The 16,322-nt window shown below is 54.7% G+C and overlaps 1 protein-coding gene across 7 annotated transcripts in view; it reads left to right on the top strand.

The window, feature by feature from the left end:
- SRC (SRC proto-oncogene, non-receptor tyrosine kinase) overlaps positions 1-12,653 on the top strand; it is a 55,542-nt gene extending 42,889 nt beyond the window's left edge. For all 7 annotated transcript variants that reach the window (XM_070381706.1, XM_070381708.1, XM_070381707.1 and 4 more), the window contains 9 exons: positions 391-489; positions 661-764; positions 2,609-2,758; positions 4,279-4,434; positions 6,524-6,703; positions 8,167-8,243; positions 8,981-9,134; positions 9,291-9,422; positions 9,725-12,653. In XM_070381706.1, the coding sequence (XP_070237807.1) occupies positions 391-489; positions 661-764; positions 2,609-2,758; positions 4,279-4,434; positions 6,524-6,703; positions 8,167-8,243; positions 8,981-9,134; positions 9,291-9,422; positions 9,725-9,933 (1,261 nt within the window). In that variant the 3' untranslated portion in view covers positions 9,934-12,653. The remainder of the gene's footprint in view (positions 1-390; positions 490-660; positions 765-2,608; positions 2,759-4,278; positions 4,435-6,523; positions 6,704-8,166; positions 8,244-8,980; positions 9,135-9,290; positions 9,423-9,724) is intronic.
- Positions 12,654-16,322: the final 3,669 nt, after the last annotated feature.

Below are 16,322 nucleotides of genomic sequence, written 5' to 3' on the forward strand. Positions count from 1 at the left end.
CATCTCAGGCAGGAAGCTTCTCCTGTTACAACTTGTTTGCTCCCCAGAGACAGGGAGCTCCCTCCCTAAATCCCAAGGCAGGTGCTTGGCATCTTGAGATGGCTTGGGGTATCTGCAGGGCAGCCGATCACTTCCTGTCTCAGGACTCTGCCCCTGTGAGTTCAGGCCTCATCGTCTGAGTCAGCTTTGGCCAGGAGGTTTCTGGGATAGGGAGGGGAGGAGTCCCAGGCCAGCTCAGCTTGGCAAGGGGTGAGTGGCCTGATCTTCGTGTTCCCTGCACCTCACTCAGCCTCGCGAGCCCCCAGCATAGCACCTCTGAAGACCACACGCCCCGGGGCCCATTGCTGATGGTTTCCTTCTCCTTTGCTCCCTCCCTCTCCCCCTGCTCAGAGAGGGAGACTGGTGGCTGGCCCACTCGCTCAGCACAGGACAGACGGGCTACATCCCCAGCAACTACGTGGCACCCTCTGACTCCATCCAGGCTGAAGAGTGAGTATTGACTCTGGCCTCCTGCTTGCTCACCATCATCGCTACTGGTTCAGAGCTTCTCTCCTGGGCTAGAGTGGAGGGGCTGGCTGCCCCAGCCACATCCCAGGAAGAGGCATGGTGGGTGGGCAGAATCCTGGACCACCAGCACCATCCCCCTCCCTCCCGCCCCAGGTGGTACTTTGGCAAGATCACCAGACGGGAGTCAGAGCGGTTACTGCTCAATGCAGAGAACCCAAGAGGGACCTTCCTAGTGCGAGAAAGCGAGACCACGAAAGGTATGAGTGCTTCTACTGGGAACTGAACCTTTTGTGGGTTATTTGAGCTGGGTATTGAGGAATGAATAGGAGTTTGGTATATGGAGTGGGATGGGAAGAATCCTCCAGCTGGAGAAAAAGCCAGGATCAAGGGCAGGGAGGTACATTTGAAGAGCACTGAATTATCTGGGGTGAGCAAAAGATGCCGCAAAAGGTGCAACAAAAGAGGCCAGTCTCTCTGGCCTCAGGTTGCTCAGATAAGGAATGGACACACATTATCAGGAGGCCTGAGGGTCAAAAAGCCAAAGGCTGTTCCCAAGGAGGGTGCTGATGCAATGGCCCTCTCTCTTCCCTCTCCCCAGGGGCCTCAGGGGCTGGACTGGGTACTGGGACCTGGCTTTGCCCTTCTCCCAGTAGTCTTGGCCTCTGTTTCTCTCCTGTCCTTCCCCTCTGCCAGAGAATGATCACCCCCTTTCTCTCTAGCCCCTCTGCAAGTGGGTTGCAGACTCCATCACCATGGCGACGAAGCTCCTGCTCCTGTGGGCCTGGGGCTCAGTGGGAGATGGGAAAGCAGAGTGTCCATGTCACGTGTGTGCATTTATGAGCAGTCATGTGGCTGTGCCTGCCATGTGGGTCCAGGCGTGTGTGTGTGTGCACCTGGGGTGGTGTTGTCTGTGTAATGCTGTGTGGGAGTGAATTGTTGTGGGTTTGTCCTTGTGCCTGGGGGCCTGGAGAGTGTGAGCCTGTGTGAGCATATGGCCACCGGACACAGGCATGTTTGTGGTGTGTGCACACGTGGTCAGGGCTTGGCTTTAGATTTAGTGCTGTGGCTTCTATAGCACATGGCCTGGGCCATCTGCAGAAAGTCATGGTTGTCCAGTGCAGGCTTTAGAGACCCAGCCACAGGTTCTGTGTGTGTCTGAATTGCTGGGTGGGTGACCCGAAGCTAGCTGCTTTCCCTCTCTGAGCCTCATTTTCCCTTTTTGACACTGGATATTGTAAACCCCACCTGAGGATTGTCCAGAGGTTGTGGGGGCTGAGGGGCCTGGGCTTCTAGAATGATGCCTGTATGCTGTTTACTTAGAAGCGCTTTCTCTGGCCACTGAAGCCTTCTCCCCCACCTCTGGCGCTCAGCCTTTTTCCCTGATGCCACCCCAGGCATCTCTTGGGCTCAGGTTAACAGGCCTGTTGGGCAGAAGGAAACTTTTCAAGCCCAAAGCTTTTCTAGGCTCCAGGGCAACAGGGAGGGGCCACCCGGGCTGGCCCAGCTGAGCCTTGGCGCCCTTCAGGCCACGCCCAGTATGTGGTCTCCTGCCCAGGGCAGCCCGGCCTTAGCCAACCACCCGCTCCTGCCTAAGCCTGGAGTCTTCAGGGAGGGGCGGGGCCTGGACACCACTACAGTGGGCAGACCCAGAGAGGAGAGGCAGTTAGGCCAAGGACACACAGCTACCTGGGGCTATTCCTATGAGGCTCCCCACAAACATTTACTGAGCGCCTATTGTGTACCCGGCCTTCTTATATGTGGTCTCACTGAATCTGCCCAGCTGCCTGGGGAGTAGCCTGCTTGTGCAGAGGAGGAAACTACGGCCCAGAGAGGGCAAGTCACTTGCTTAGGTCACAGAGCTGGGATGCATATCTGGGCTTCACAGGTCAAAGGTGCATGGAAAGATTCCTGAGTCACGTGCCCTTTGTCACTTGATTCTGCCCCAGTGGCCGCCCAGGCGCTGGGTGCTCAGAGACAGGCTGGACCAGACCTGGCTCCGTCTGTGCCTGCCTTCTGTCCCGTGTTGGGTAGGTGTGCTCAGCGCTGCGGCCATGGGCGAGCGGGCGTGGTGGTCACAGCCCCTCTCCGGCCTGTCCTGCAGGCGCCTACTGCCTCTCGGTGTCTGACTTCGACAACGCCAAGGGCCTCAACGTGAAGCACTACAAAATCCGCAAGCTGGACAGCGGAGGCTTCTACATCACCTCCCGCACCCAGTTCAACAGCCTGCAGCAGCTGGTGGCCTACTACTCCAGTGAGTGCCAGCCGGCCTCCAGGCTGCCAGCTGGGCGCAGGGGAGGGAAGGGCCCGGGAGCGGCTGGGAGGTGGGGGTCTCCATCCATACTGCAGACCCTGAGCTGGGGGCTTTGGAGCCAACCAGGTCCAGGACTCCTGTCACCCTGAGGATGAAAGCTCCTGTTCCCCTCCCGCTTCTTCCTTTCCCCTTTTCGCCCTCCTCCCACTCCCCTCCTCCTGTGCCCCTTTTCCCACTCCCCTCCTCCCATGCCCTCCTCCCTGGTTTCCCTCTGCCTTCCCCACCCCCTCCCACCCCTCCGTCCTATTTCGCCTCCTCCGAAGCTGCCTGATGAGGAGGGGGCTGTCTGGAGAAGTAAGCCGGGAAGGAGAGGGGCATAGACCGGTGTCATTTGTCCCTGCAGCCTTAGGACCGGTTAGAACCGGTTACCAGGAGACGAGGGGGCGTCTAGATCGATTGCAGCAGAGAGGGGGAGAGCGAGTGGCAGGCGGGGAGCTCACAGGCGCAGGTTGTGGGCGCGGGTTAGGCCATGTGTGCAAGGCTGTGGCCAGTCCGTCTGGATGTCCGGGCTGCCTGGGTGGACTCCAGTGGTGTCCTGGCCTGTGTGCTCCCATGGGACAGTCCTTTGGGGACCTGGGTGTCTGGCATGTGGCCACAGCCTTCACGTGTGGCCTTTCCTGAGAGCGCCAGCCCCTTCTCCTCTGTCAGCTGAGCCTCCTGACTCCTCAAGGATCTGCCGCTGTCCACCTCCATCCCTTTGGCCACCGCTGTATTTATTCTGAACCTGGTTCCCCCAGATCAAAACCCTCCAGGGGTTGGTTACCTTGGAATTTTAGGAGAAAGACCCCCATGTGGCGTCAGGTTTTGGGTGGTCTAAACCCAACTGGCCTCCATGCCTTACGTGGGGCCCTCCTTCCCCTACTCACTCCTTGGCAGCCCTCCCCACCCACCTCGGCCTCCGTTCAGCTCCTCCAACCCACTGGCTTGTTCCTGCCTCAGGGCCTTTGCACATGGATGAGGCAGTGTGCCCTCTACCCAGAGGGCTGTTCCCTAGTTGACCACTCACCCTCCTGCAAATACAAGCCCAGGTGCCACCTCTTCCAGGAAGCCTCCCAGAATTCCACCCAACCCACCTGCTATTGCATGTACAGCTCTCCTCTGTCACACTTGTGGTCCTGGGAGGTGATATGGGAAAGTTGGGTGCCCCCCTGGACTGGGGGCTCCATGAGGGCAGGCTTCCACTGGCTCCCTGGCACCCCCTTAAAGTCAGATGAATGAACGAATGACTCGGGGAGCAGATGCATGAGGCACTGTGGGCCCGTGTTGGGGGCAGTGCATACACACAGGTATGGACGCCTGGCCTTGAGGGTGTCCTGTGTGGCCCTGAAGCCTGTGTGCATGCAGTGTGTGAGTCTACACACACACACACACACACACACACACACACACACACACCGTGGGACACGGTGACCCTGCGTGGATGCCAGGCCTGAACTCCATTGCCCTGTCTCTGTCTTCAGAACACGCTGACGGCCTCTGCCACCGCCTCACCACTGTGTGCCCCACGTCCAAGCCGCAGACTCAAGGCCTGGCCAAAGATGCCTGGGAGATCCCCCGGGAGTCGCTGCGGCTGGAGGTCAAGCTGGGCCAGGGCTGCTTCGGAGAGGTGTGGATGGGTAAGGCCATGCCCCCGGCTCTCCCGCCCCTGCTTTGTCCCCCTTTGAAAACCAGGCAGATGTCTGTCCCATGTGGCTTCTCCAGGCCCCATGAGTCCCCCAACCTTTGCTTCCACGATCTTATAACCTCTGTGAACTGTGGGTCCTACTCTCAACGTGGAACTCCTCCAGTGGTGGGCAGTAGCAAGCTAGGGCCCCAGCAAGCCATGCCTCCAGCTGCCGTGGTACCCGTTTTCTGAGAACTGCTTGGGGCTGGGCATCGTGATTCCCCAGTGACATGCCCTGTGGTCTGGGCCGGGTGGCTTCCCTCTGAGCCTTGATCTTCCCACCTGTAAAATGGGGCTGGGGGGGGGTGGTAATAGGACCCCCTGGGGGATTGAGAGAATGCTTGCCCTACACGTGTCCCCACGTTAACTTCAGCCGTGGGAAGAGAAACCTCAGCTCCTAGATGGAGCTCCGGGAGGTGCAGTCTAGAGGGCTCCTGGCCTGTTAACGATCTCCTGTTTCACTCTGGAGAAATGGCCAAACTGTCCTTGAAAACAAACGCCGTGCAGCCCTGACAAAACCCAGGCCCCCTTCTGCTGACTGGTCTCTGCGGACACCGGTCGCAGAGGTTGTGGTGAGGGAGGCCTGGCCGTTGTGAGCCCGCATATCCCGTGGGGAGATGACCGTGTGCAGTTTTCAAGGCGGTTCCATCTGAGCTCCGGTGTATCACTGCCTCCACTTCCTTCCCATGAGGAAAAGATGATGGAGGAGAGCAGAGGGGCTTCCTGGGAGGCTCACTGCAGGGACAGGGGCCTACAGGCTGGAGGTCAGGCCAGGTCAGGAAAGAGGAGCTGCTGGCTTTGAGCTGGGGAGAGGGGATGGAGATGCAAAGCACAGGCACAAAGAGAGGAACTGATGGGACTTCCCTGGCAGTCCAGTGGCTGAGATTCCATGCTCCCAATGCATGGGCCCAGGTTCAGTCCTTAGTCAGGTAACTAGATCCCACAAGTCACAACTAAGAGTTCACATGCTTCAACAAATATCAAAGATCCCGTGTGCCAAAACTAAGATCTAGTGGTCAAATGCATAAATAAATCTTAAAAAAAGAGAACCCGAGCAAAACGGAGATAGCATCCGCCATTCTGGGGGCTGCAAAACTCATTCCTGGTTTAGCTGTGCGGTGAAATCAGTGGAGGAGGCTCTCGCTCCTCCCTGGATGATCCAGACAGACTTATGAAGAGCCTGGTACATATCTCCAGAGGGCCTGTGCTGGAGGACTGCAGACATGGGCCTGAGCCCCAACCCACAGATGGAGGCCCAGAGATAGTGAGGCATGGGCCAAGGCCACTCATCAAAGGATCCTCAGGCCTGGCTGGGACCAAACAGGGATTAAACACACTGGTTTAAAACATAGCTTTCCCTGAGGCATCACAGTTTGAAAAACCAGATAATAAAATGACAGCTGCAGCTGTTAACTGGGTGCTCACAGTGGGCTTAGCAGCCCTGGCAGCCCCATAGATGGATTATAGCATCCCCATTTTCCAGATGAGAAAATCGAGGTTTAGAGGGGCACTGACTCACCTGTGGTCTCACTGCTGACAGTGGGCAGAGGTGGGAGCCAAACTCCTGCCAGTCTGACCTCTGAGTCTTTGTACTCTGTGTAAGGCTTTAATTAATTTTTGGCGAGTGTGGCTTGAGACAGCTTCTTGTTCTGGGGCCTTGTTCTGAGGCCAGCTCTGTCTCACCCCCATCCCCCACCAGTGCACACGCACCAGCTGTGAACACCTAGGCCACCTTTCAGTGTGTCACCCAGAAGGAACATGACCACCCCGAGGAGGGCAGTTGAATTGACTAATGTGCTGCTTTTGGGGACATTTCTAATCATAAGAGTCCTAAGAACAGCTACTGTTTCTTGAGCGTGCCCTGTGAGGAGTGTTCTGCCCATTTTGCTGATGGTGACACTGAGGCTCAGAAAGAGGCTGGGCTTGTCACCTGGCCTGGGAGGTCAGAGCTGACATTGGTACCCAGACAGGCAGATCCTGCATCCCTGTGAGATGGGAATGGGGGTCCTCCCCTGAGGCAACCTGCACACCTGTCCACACAGGTACCTGGAACGGCACCACCAGGGTGGCCATCAAAACCCTGAAGCCTGGTACGATGTCTCCGGAGGCCTTCCTGCAGGAGGCCCAGGTTATGAAGAAACTGAGGCATGAAAAACTCGTGCAGCTGTACGCCGTGGTGTCCGAAGAGCCCATCTACATTGTCACGGAGTACATGAGCAAGGGTGAGGGAAGCCGGGAGGGCCCTGGTGGGGGTCCTTGCAACAGGGCAGGTGGGACGCGCTTCACTTCCCACCACATCTAGAATGAGTGTGTGCCTTTATTTTTTAAAATTTTTATTTATTTATTTATAACATCAAAAACATTTTGTGTTGGGGATGAGCAATGTTGTGACAGTTTCAGGTGAAAGGCAAAGAGATTCAGTCATACGTATGCATGTATCCCTTCTGCCCCGGGCCTCCCTCCCTTGAGCTCTCCCATCCACCTGGTTCCAGGCTGGCACATAACATTGAGCAGAGTACCCTGTTCTATCCAATAGGTCTTTGTCGGTTATCCATCTAAAATATAGCAGTGTGTACATGTCCTTCCCAAAGTCCCTAACTGTCCCTCTCCCCCAGCAACCATAAGTTCGTTTTCTAGGTCTGTGAGTTAGAGTGCATGCCTTTAAAGGTGAAATGCATGAAAAGAATCAACTTCCCACATCCATGGAACATTAAACTGCAGGTTGCCTTTCTCGGTTCATTTTGTTTTTAGTGATGTCCCTCAATGCATCAGTGTCCCCCTGTCTGCTGCTTTTGTAAAGCTGTTTGCCATTTCTAGGGCTGGAAGGAAAATTCCCTGAATCCTCCAAGCTGAGCCACACCTGGGTCAAGTTCCTGGCTTGACTTTTACTTCGTTTTGAAAATAATTATTTTTCAAAATTCCACTTTTGGAGGTATAACTTACATATGATAAAATACACCCTGGTGGTTCAGTGGGTAAGACTTTGCCTTCCAATGCAGAACATGTAGGTTCGATCCCTTGTCAGGGAGCTAAAATCCCACATGCCTCATGGCCAAAAAACCAAAACATAAAACAGAAGCAATATTGTAATAAATTCAATAAAGATTTTAAAAATAGTCCACGTTAAAAAAAAACCTTTGGAAAAAAAACACCCATTTAAAATGTACAGTTCAGTGAGTTTTAATGAATGGATATGCTGTGTATCTCTTAGCATAGTTGAGATAAACATCTCCATCACCCCAGAAAACACCTTTGTATTCCTTTGCAGATAGTATGCTACAGTCCCAAACCCATACAGCCGCTGATGTGCTTTCTGTCTTCATAGATTTCTTTCTTCTAGAACTTCATATATGAAATCTTTTACATCCACGGGTTTTCTTTCTTGTGTATTATCGGTAGTTTCTTCCTTTTTGATTGCTTAGTAGTATTCCATTATAGTATGGCTGTGCCGTTATAGTATGGCTGTACAACAGTTCTGTTCTCCTAGAGGTGAACGTTTGGTTGTTTCCCATCCTGCTTGCCTTTTGAGTGACAAACACAGACTTTATTCAGAGATAGGTTTACATAAAATCTGCTGTATGGTTAAAGCAAGACTGGCTTGCCCCAGTGGACAAGATCTGGGAATCACTGCTTCCTGGCTCAGGGAGGACAGAGTGGGAGCTAGAGCTGCTTTCTCTCTGCCCAGGGAGTTTGCTGGACTTTCTCAAGGGGGAGACAGGCAAGTACCTGCGGCTGCCTCAGCTGGTGGACATGGCTGCACAGGTGAGTCAGCCCCTCCCACCTCCTACATCTGGCCTTGAGCTCTCCCGCCCACCTGGCTCTGCCACATCTGGCCTCTTGAGTGCCCTCTCCAAGAAACTTGCCTTGATTGCCCCCACCCTCACTGATCTCATCCTATGTATTACTGGGACCACTTACAGATGCTGTGAGTGGTGGTTCTGGGCAGTAGAAAGAGCCCTTACCTGGGCATCGGGAGTCACTGACTTGCTATGGGACCTCAGACCTCAGTTTTCTTCTCTGTCAAGTGTCAGTACACTCAACAAACGTGTATTAGTACTTGCTTGTTGCAGGCAGTGCTCAACAGCCACTTTTTACTCCTTATCACAATCAGAGGAGGTAGGATGGCTATTATTCCATTTGACAGATGAGAAAACTGAGGCTCAGAAAGGGGACTTGGGACAACTGGCAGGATCTGGTTCTCATCTGTGTCTCTGGGAGCGTCTGGGGTCTCTTTTTCATGGTCATCCCACTTCCCTGGTTGCATCTTGTCTTGTGCCTCCCCTTTGTCCTATGCTCCCTCCTTAGGCCAGGCACTGGTTCCGCTTTTTGTGCCAACAGGGTTTACTGTAAACTGGTTTCATTGCCTGAAAAACTGGGAAGGGCAGGGCATTTGGTTGGTTGTCCACTCCTGGGGATGACCCCATCCCTGGGGATGTGCCCTGTGATCTGGGAAGGGCACAGGGTGGCCTCTGAATCAGACTCCCGGGTTCTGCCTGCAGATCGCCTCAGGCATGGCTTATGTGGAACGGATGAACTATGTCCACCGAGACCTCCGGGCTGCCAACATCCTGGTTGGAGAGAGCCTCGTATGCAAAGTGGCTGACTTCGGGCTGGCTCGACTCATTGAAGACAACGAATACACAGCCCGGCAAGGTGGGCAGGCTCCCAGCCGATGCTATGTGGCCGTTGGGAGTCACACCCCTTCTCTGAGCCTCAGTTTCTTCCTCTGTCAAGTGGGGACCAGAATGGTGCCCGACAGAGAGGTAGTGATGTTCTCCTGAGCTCCCCCGACCGTTCTTGTTCCTACAGGTGCCAAATTCCCCATCAAGTGGACAGCTCCGGAAGCTGCCCTCTATGGCCGGTTCACCATCAAATCAGACGTGTGGTCCTTTGGGATCCTGCTGACGGAGCTCACAACAAAGGGACGGGTGCCCTACCCTGGTAAGAGAACTCCCCGCCGCCCATCTTTAGTCCTTCTGCCCCTGCCCTGGTGACCCCCCTGCTCAGGAGATCTTGGGCATGTAAAAGCCCCTCCTGGGCTTCAGTTTCCCCGTCTGCATAACAAGGAGGTGACCCTCTGATCCTAGGCTCTGTCATTGTTCAGGGCTCCCAGGCTTGGGGAGGGCCTTACCTATGGTCACAGCCACCCTGCCCCTAAGCAGGAACCCCTCTTTGTTGTCCCCATCAATGTCCCTCTGCTCCACTTGCCTCCCCTAGCGCCTCACGCCTCCCTCTGCCCGCAGGGATGGTGAACCGGGAGGTGCTGGACCAGGTGGAGCGGGGCTACCGGATGCCCTGCCCTCCTGAGTGTCCCGAGTCATTGCATGACCTGATGTGCCAGTGCTGGCGGAAGGACCCGGAGGAACGGCCCACCTTCGAGTACCTGCAGGCCTTCCTGGAGGACTATTTCACGTCCACCGAGCCCCAGTACCAGCCCGGAGAGAACCTATAGGGCGGGGCTACCGGGCCAGACTGCCTTCTCGGCTTGGATCCTGGGCGGGGTGGCCCCTGATGCGGGGTCTTGCCTGCCTCTGCCTGCCCGCGTTCCGTGGAATTGCCAGTGACGAGGCCCCGCCCTCTTCCGTGGTGGGGCGGGGCTTGGGGGCGCCATGGCGGCGGGGCCTAAGGCTGCTGTCCTGGCTCCGCCCACAAACACGCCCCCTCCCTGCGTTCTCTCTTGGAGCTCTGGATGTCTCAGCGGGAGACCCTGGGAAGAAAGGCTGGGGCTGAGGGTGCCCTTTTCTTAGTCTCAGCCCACCCCGTGCACTGGCTCCTTGCCAGTTCCACGCCACCCCAGGTCTGTCTGCAGAGCTGGCCAAAGAGCCTTTCCAAAGAGGAGTGATGGGCCCCTGGCCCCCGGCCTGCCTGCCGCCCTGGCCCATCCGTCCGTTTCTGAATCGCCTGTTTGCGGAAGGCTCCTGGGTCCAGCCCTCTCTGCTGGTGGCTCCCAGGCTGGTGAGGCCTAGCCTGACTTGATGATCGTGGGTGGGGCTGGACACCGTCCTCAAACCCTGCCCTTCTTAGGCTTGAGGAATCCTCAGAGATCATCAATTCCTTGTCCTCGTATTACCTAATGGGACACTGAGTCCAGAGAGAGGATGTGACTTGCCCGAGGCAGCAGAGCACTTCAGGGTTGAGGTGGAACTGGAACCCGGTGCTCCCTCTGTCTTCCTCAGGAACCATTGCAATTGTCCTTGGAGGCATTGTGGACAGACTGGGGTAGCCCAGGGGACAAGGGGCCTGAGAATGGCTCAGAGATAGCAGACACAGTCCCGTTGCCACTGCTCGCTCAGTGGGGCTATTGTCGGGGGAGAAAGTGGAGGTGGATGTGGGGCTGAGCTAGAAATGAAGGGTATAAGGATAGGGAAGCAGGTTTTAATCAGAATGTGGGTGGTTTTTTATCTTTGGCGCTAGCCAATCATGAAAAGGAGCTCACAGGCTCTGGAGGCAATCAAGCAGAAGTAGAAGGAAGATCCAAGTGTTTGTGAGACCCTGGCCTCAGGACGGAACCCCAGGTCCTCCTTCCCCCAGTTTGTCCTGTGTTGTTTCAATGCCTGGCCCCTGCTCTCCTCTCCAAGTTGGCACCCTTAACTCACGAGTAGGGAGGGAGGCGTAGGCTGGGGTGAGAGAGGACAGATTGTCTATTGCCACATACCAGGACTGGCTGTGTGACCTCAGGCAGCCCCTGCTGCTTCTCTGGGCTTCAGTGTCTGCCTCCATATGTGGCCATGGCCTCTGCAACTACTCCACTCCTGTCCAGACCTTATGGCCTGGCATCACGTGGTGAGTCCAGCCCGTGGCATCAAGAGACCGTGTTTTGGCCCTTGGGCTATGTGGTGGCTTCTCCCTGGGCCTCATCCTGCCCTTCTTAAATGGGGCAGCTGACAGTTTTGTAGGCATTCTGCCAAGGGCCCCTGTGTGTGTGTATGTGTGTGTGTACACGTGTGTGTTCCTCCTCCATGTGTGTCCATATTTAACATGTAAAAATGTCCCCTACTCTGTCCCCAGCCATGTACATTTCACCCCCTGCCCTCATCATAGCAATAACGTTCCTGCTGCCAGGGGTTCTTGAGCCAGCCAGGCCCTGCCAGTGGGGAAGGAGGCCAAGTGGTGCCTGCCTATGAAATTTCAATTTTTCCTTTCATACATGTGTATTACCCAAGTCTTCTCCTGTCTGTCCCAGTCAAAATCTGGGTTCACTCCAGCGTGCTCTCAAATCCCCTTCCAACTGCCCAGCACCCTTTGTATAAGGTATCCTAATACTGTCCTTTTTTTTTTTTTTTTTTTAAGCGAACAGTGTTTTGTAGATTTCAGATGACTATGCAGAGGCCTAGGGGACCCCCGGCTCTGGGCAGGGCCAGGGGGTCCCGCATTCCATGGCCCAGGCCTGGGGTGGGGGAGGGGGGAATTTGGAATTGGTTGTAAATACTTTGCATATTGTCTGATTAAACACAAACAGACCTCAGAGTTTGGCCAGTGGTTTCTTGAGTATCTCTTGTGTGCTGGAGCGTGACAGGGGGTGGGATGGGAGGACAGGCTGTGTCAGAGGAGCCTTTGTGCAGGCAGCACCGGTGGCTGGACGGCTTCAGGTCAGGGAGGGACATAATCAGATTGGAGACCTCTGGAGTGTGGCTGTGTGTGAACATCTGTTCCTGTGTTTGGGGAGTGACCATGCCTGGCAGCAACCTTGCTTGTGTCTGGGTGAAGCCCAGGACTCTCCAAGTGTGAGCAGTTGAGGACTCAGATGAATCCCAGGGACGGGGGAGCCCGGTTGGCTGCTGTCTATGGGGTCGCACAGGGTCAGACACGACTGAAGTGACTTAGCAGTAGCAGTAGCATGCCCTGGGTGGATGGTGGCAGTTGACACTCGGGGCCCTATGGGGCTGTCATGCCCTTGTGGAGTTGTGGATGTCCCCAGGGGGAGCTGTGGCTGTGTGTGTGCTGTGTGTTTCCCAGGAGTGCCTGGGAGGGTGGGGGTGGTGAGACTGGGTCAGCAAAAGCCCTGGGTATTCTGGAGAAAACTCCAAAGACTCCTCCTTTGTTCCCTTGTCCCCTCCACCAGGGCACACGGCCCCGGGAAATTCATTTGCAACAGTCTATAGGAAGAAATGTATTTTTTATCAGATCACACACCTATCCATGTGAGTTACCTCTGGCCTAATGACACTGTTTAATCTGTTTAATTAAAAACAGATTTCAAAATCGGGATGTTTCTCTGTTTGCTGTTATGTTCACAAGCCAAACACTACAATGTCCAGATCTTAATGGACATCTGGAGATTCCATGGGTGTGCATGTGTCTTGGAAGCAGAGGTAGGAGCATGGGAGTGAGTGTGCGCTCCTGGGAGTGTCTTTGTGCTCACGTGGGTACACCTGTGGGCCTGTGTGCTCATGAACGCCTGTGGTGGTGTGTGGACATGTGTCCAGGTGGCCTGTGAGTCTGGGCTCCTGGGGTTGTGTGCGCAAATGTGTGAACCTGCTTTTTTCCAGCTGTGAGGATGTGATTTGTGAGTACTGCGTGGATACCACTTCAGGAGGTTCTGCCTCAATCTGTGGGCTACTGGGGCCAGGACCCCGAATTGAATGACGGGGCTTCTCTTGTCTGCACTGTGCATCGTGTGTGTTCACATGGATGCTTGTGGGCTCAGGACGTGCACAGAATGCCAGCCGCTTGGCCAGGGCCCACACACACGGTTGGCAGGGCGGGGTGCAGGGACACATGCGATCAGCCTGGGATGCGCCCCAGCCCCTGGCGGGGACAAAGCGCCTGTCCTCGGCATCCTCAGCGGGATGAGGGTCGGGAGTGCGCCTGCGCAGCGCGGCGCGGGGCAGAGGGTTGAACCCTGGAGAAGCCCCAGCCCCTATTCTCTCCATGCGATTCAGTGGCCTGTGTTTCTTTATCTTCGTCTCTCCAGCTCTCTCTCTGGCTGTCTTGACAGTTTTCTGTGCTGCTTTTCCTTCCTTAACCCCTCCCCCTCCCCCCACACCACCACGCTCTCTTGGTGTTTTTCTGTGTGTCCCCGTGCGCTCCTGATTGTCTGTCTGTGTGTCTGTATGTGTCTGTCTCTCCCTGCTGCTAGTTTCTCTTTTTCTCTGTGCCTCACGGCCATCTCTATTCTTCTAGTCTCTCTGTGTGTGTTTCTGTCTCAGATTTTTTTTTTTTAACCAATCTCTCAAAGCCTCTGCTTCTTCCCCAAGCCCTCCCGCCACCCGGTGCCTCTGTCCAGGCTGTTTCCACCACTGAGAATGCCCTTTCTTGCCTCTCTGCCACCTGGCAAACTCCTATTCATCCTTCAAAACATGTCTCAGAGGCCACAAGTCACGTCTGGAAGCTCTCTTTAACGCCCCTGGAACTTGCAGAGGTTGTCATAGTGGTTCACACAACTCTCTCAAGAGAATGAAAACAGGGTTGGGGAAATTCTGGCTGAGGCACCCAAATGTGGCCCACAGAGGTGCCATCTGCTCAGGGAAGGGAGGCAGAGGCTCAGCCTGTCTCTCCCACCTATCGCTGGTTCCTTCTCTGGTTTTGACTTTCACTCTAGGCTTCTGTTCAATTTGCTTTTTCTCTACCCTTCGAGAGAGACAGTGAAAAGGCTCGTGACGCCCACTCTGCTGGCCGCCGTCTCCCCGCCCTGCTGCCGGCTCCTCCTCTGCCGCCCTCCTCAGTGTCCAGCTCTCGCCAGGGGATCGGAGACCCTGGGACCTCCTCACTCTTCCTCCTTCCCGTCCAGGTTTCAGTGGTTTTTCTCGTTCCGCATGCATTTTTTTTTTCTTTTTGAGAAAAATAAGATGTTTGCAAAAAAAAACAAACACAAAACATTCCTTACAGCAGGGTAGGAAAGATACAGAAAAGCACATACAATAAAAGGTGGTAATTGGGACTTCCCTGGTGATCCAGTGTTAAGACTCTGCTCTTCAACTGCAGGGGGCATGGGTTCCATCCCTGGTCAGGGACCTGAGATCCTGCTTGCCATGTGGCAGAAAAACAACAACAACACGGTAATTTGTGCTATGTACCCCTTCCCACCACCTAGAGAGGGTGGAACATGGTTCTGGGTGTGTGTCCATCTGGGACTGTTGCTTGTCCTCTACCCACTGGCTTCAGTGTCTCCTCGTCTCTCTCTCTGTCTCTTCATCCTTTGGCCTATTGTTACTGGCTGTCACCTGGGCTCTTGGGCTTGATTCTTGATTCTTTCAGACATTCATATGTAAAACTTACATTAAAGATGGACCCTGGGCCCAGTCCTGCTAGGCGGCCTTGGGAGTAAAGGCACTCCCCTGTGTATCTGTCTCAGCTCCACACACCCTCTACACGCTGCCTCTTTTTCTCCATGTTTTCATTGACCTCCTTCCCACGAATGGCACTTCCAGTGTGTGCAGAGTGTGTGTGATGTGTGCAGTATGTGGTGTGTTATGAGGCTTGTGTGTTCCTGATCCTTCCAGGCTGTGCCCCGCCCCCCAATCTGCTGTTGGTCCTTTTGCTCATCTGCTCCTTTCATCCCCTCCCTCCTAAAAGTCCAACCAGACCTTGTGTTGGACACACACACATACAGAGACACACACAAGGTCCCTCGTCTTTTTCTCCCATCTCTGTCTTCTTTTCCCATTTTTCTCTCTGGGTCTTCAGAAAGCTGTGGTTTGCAGAGAGGAAGGCAGAGAGAGACCTGCAGGGAGAGAAACACAGAGATGGAGCGATGGAGGTGGAGGGTGGTGTGGTGGTGAGGGATCTGGAGGGGAGATGAAGCTCTGTCCATCTGTCCATCCCATTCTCCCCAGCCCTCTCTCACTGGGGCTCTTCCCACCCACTGCCAGACCTGTGCTTCCCTCAGAGTATGTCCAGTGGGACCCAGGACTCTGCCTTCTGCCCATCTGTCTGTCCGTCTGTGTGTCTGCCTTTGTTGCCCTGCCTCCCCCTTGCTGAGGTGTCATTAAATGCCTGTCTTTTTCTCTGATTGTCCTGTCCCCGTGTGTGTGTGTGTCCTTGTGTCTGCGGCTGGGTCTCTGTGCCAGTGGGTCTCTTTCTCTACCTCCCACCTCCATCTCCCTGCAGATTTATTAAATGTCCTTCTCTTCTTCCCTTTCTTGTCGTTCTCTGTGTGTGTGTGTGTGTGTGTGTATGAATGAACCTCCCCCTGCCCCCTTTCCTCTTTCCAGGGCTCCTAGGACTTGGTTTCAAGGGTCACTTTCTGCTTGCTCCCCATCCTGGCCCCCCTCCACTCCAGATTCAACTCCACTCCTGTCTGGTCCCTCCCTGATCCTGGGCCCCAGTCAGCCATCACTCAGCCTCCCTCTGCCCTGGTCTTTCATTTTCTCTTCCCACTTTTGGCCCTACTCAGAAGAAGCCTGTCTCTGGTGGAGGAAGCCTCATCTTCCTCACGATTGCCTGACATGTCTTTCCTTCCTTCCTGATTGCCCCTTCCCTGGGTTCCCTTGGCTCCAGCACTCCCTTCTGTAGGGTCTGTCCTAGACTTTGCCTCATTTTACCCCATCCCAGGCTGGGCATTCAACCAGGGCTCCATGATGACTCATGGGCCCTGGTCAGTTTTGCCTTCGTGGGCCCTTTCCTCCATAAAGATACCAAAAAAAAATGGTATTTTACAACATTTATATAAAGAGGAATATGTTAACATTATATATGAAAACATTTTCTTTGTGTTAAAGTTCATTTTTTCTCCTGATTTTGAAAGAAATTAAAACATTTTTCATGGGCCCCTAAAGGTATTGTGGGCTGTAGATGTACTGAGTGCCCTCTCTGTGCTGACCCTGGGCAAAAGCTGTTGCTGGCATGCTCTATGTCCTCTGCACCTTCTACCCTCTCTGGATCTTATGGGTCCCGCCCTGC

The sequence above is a fragment of the Bos mutus genome, chromosome 13 (genome assembly GCF_027580195.1).
Source record: "Bos mutus isolate GX-2022 chromosome 13, NWIPB_WYAK_1.1, whole genome shotgun sequence".
Taxonomy (NCBI): domain Eukaryota; kingdom Metazoa; phylum Chordata; class Mammalia; order Artiodactyla; family Bovidae; genus Bos; species Bos mutus.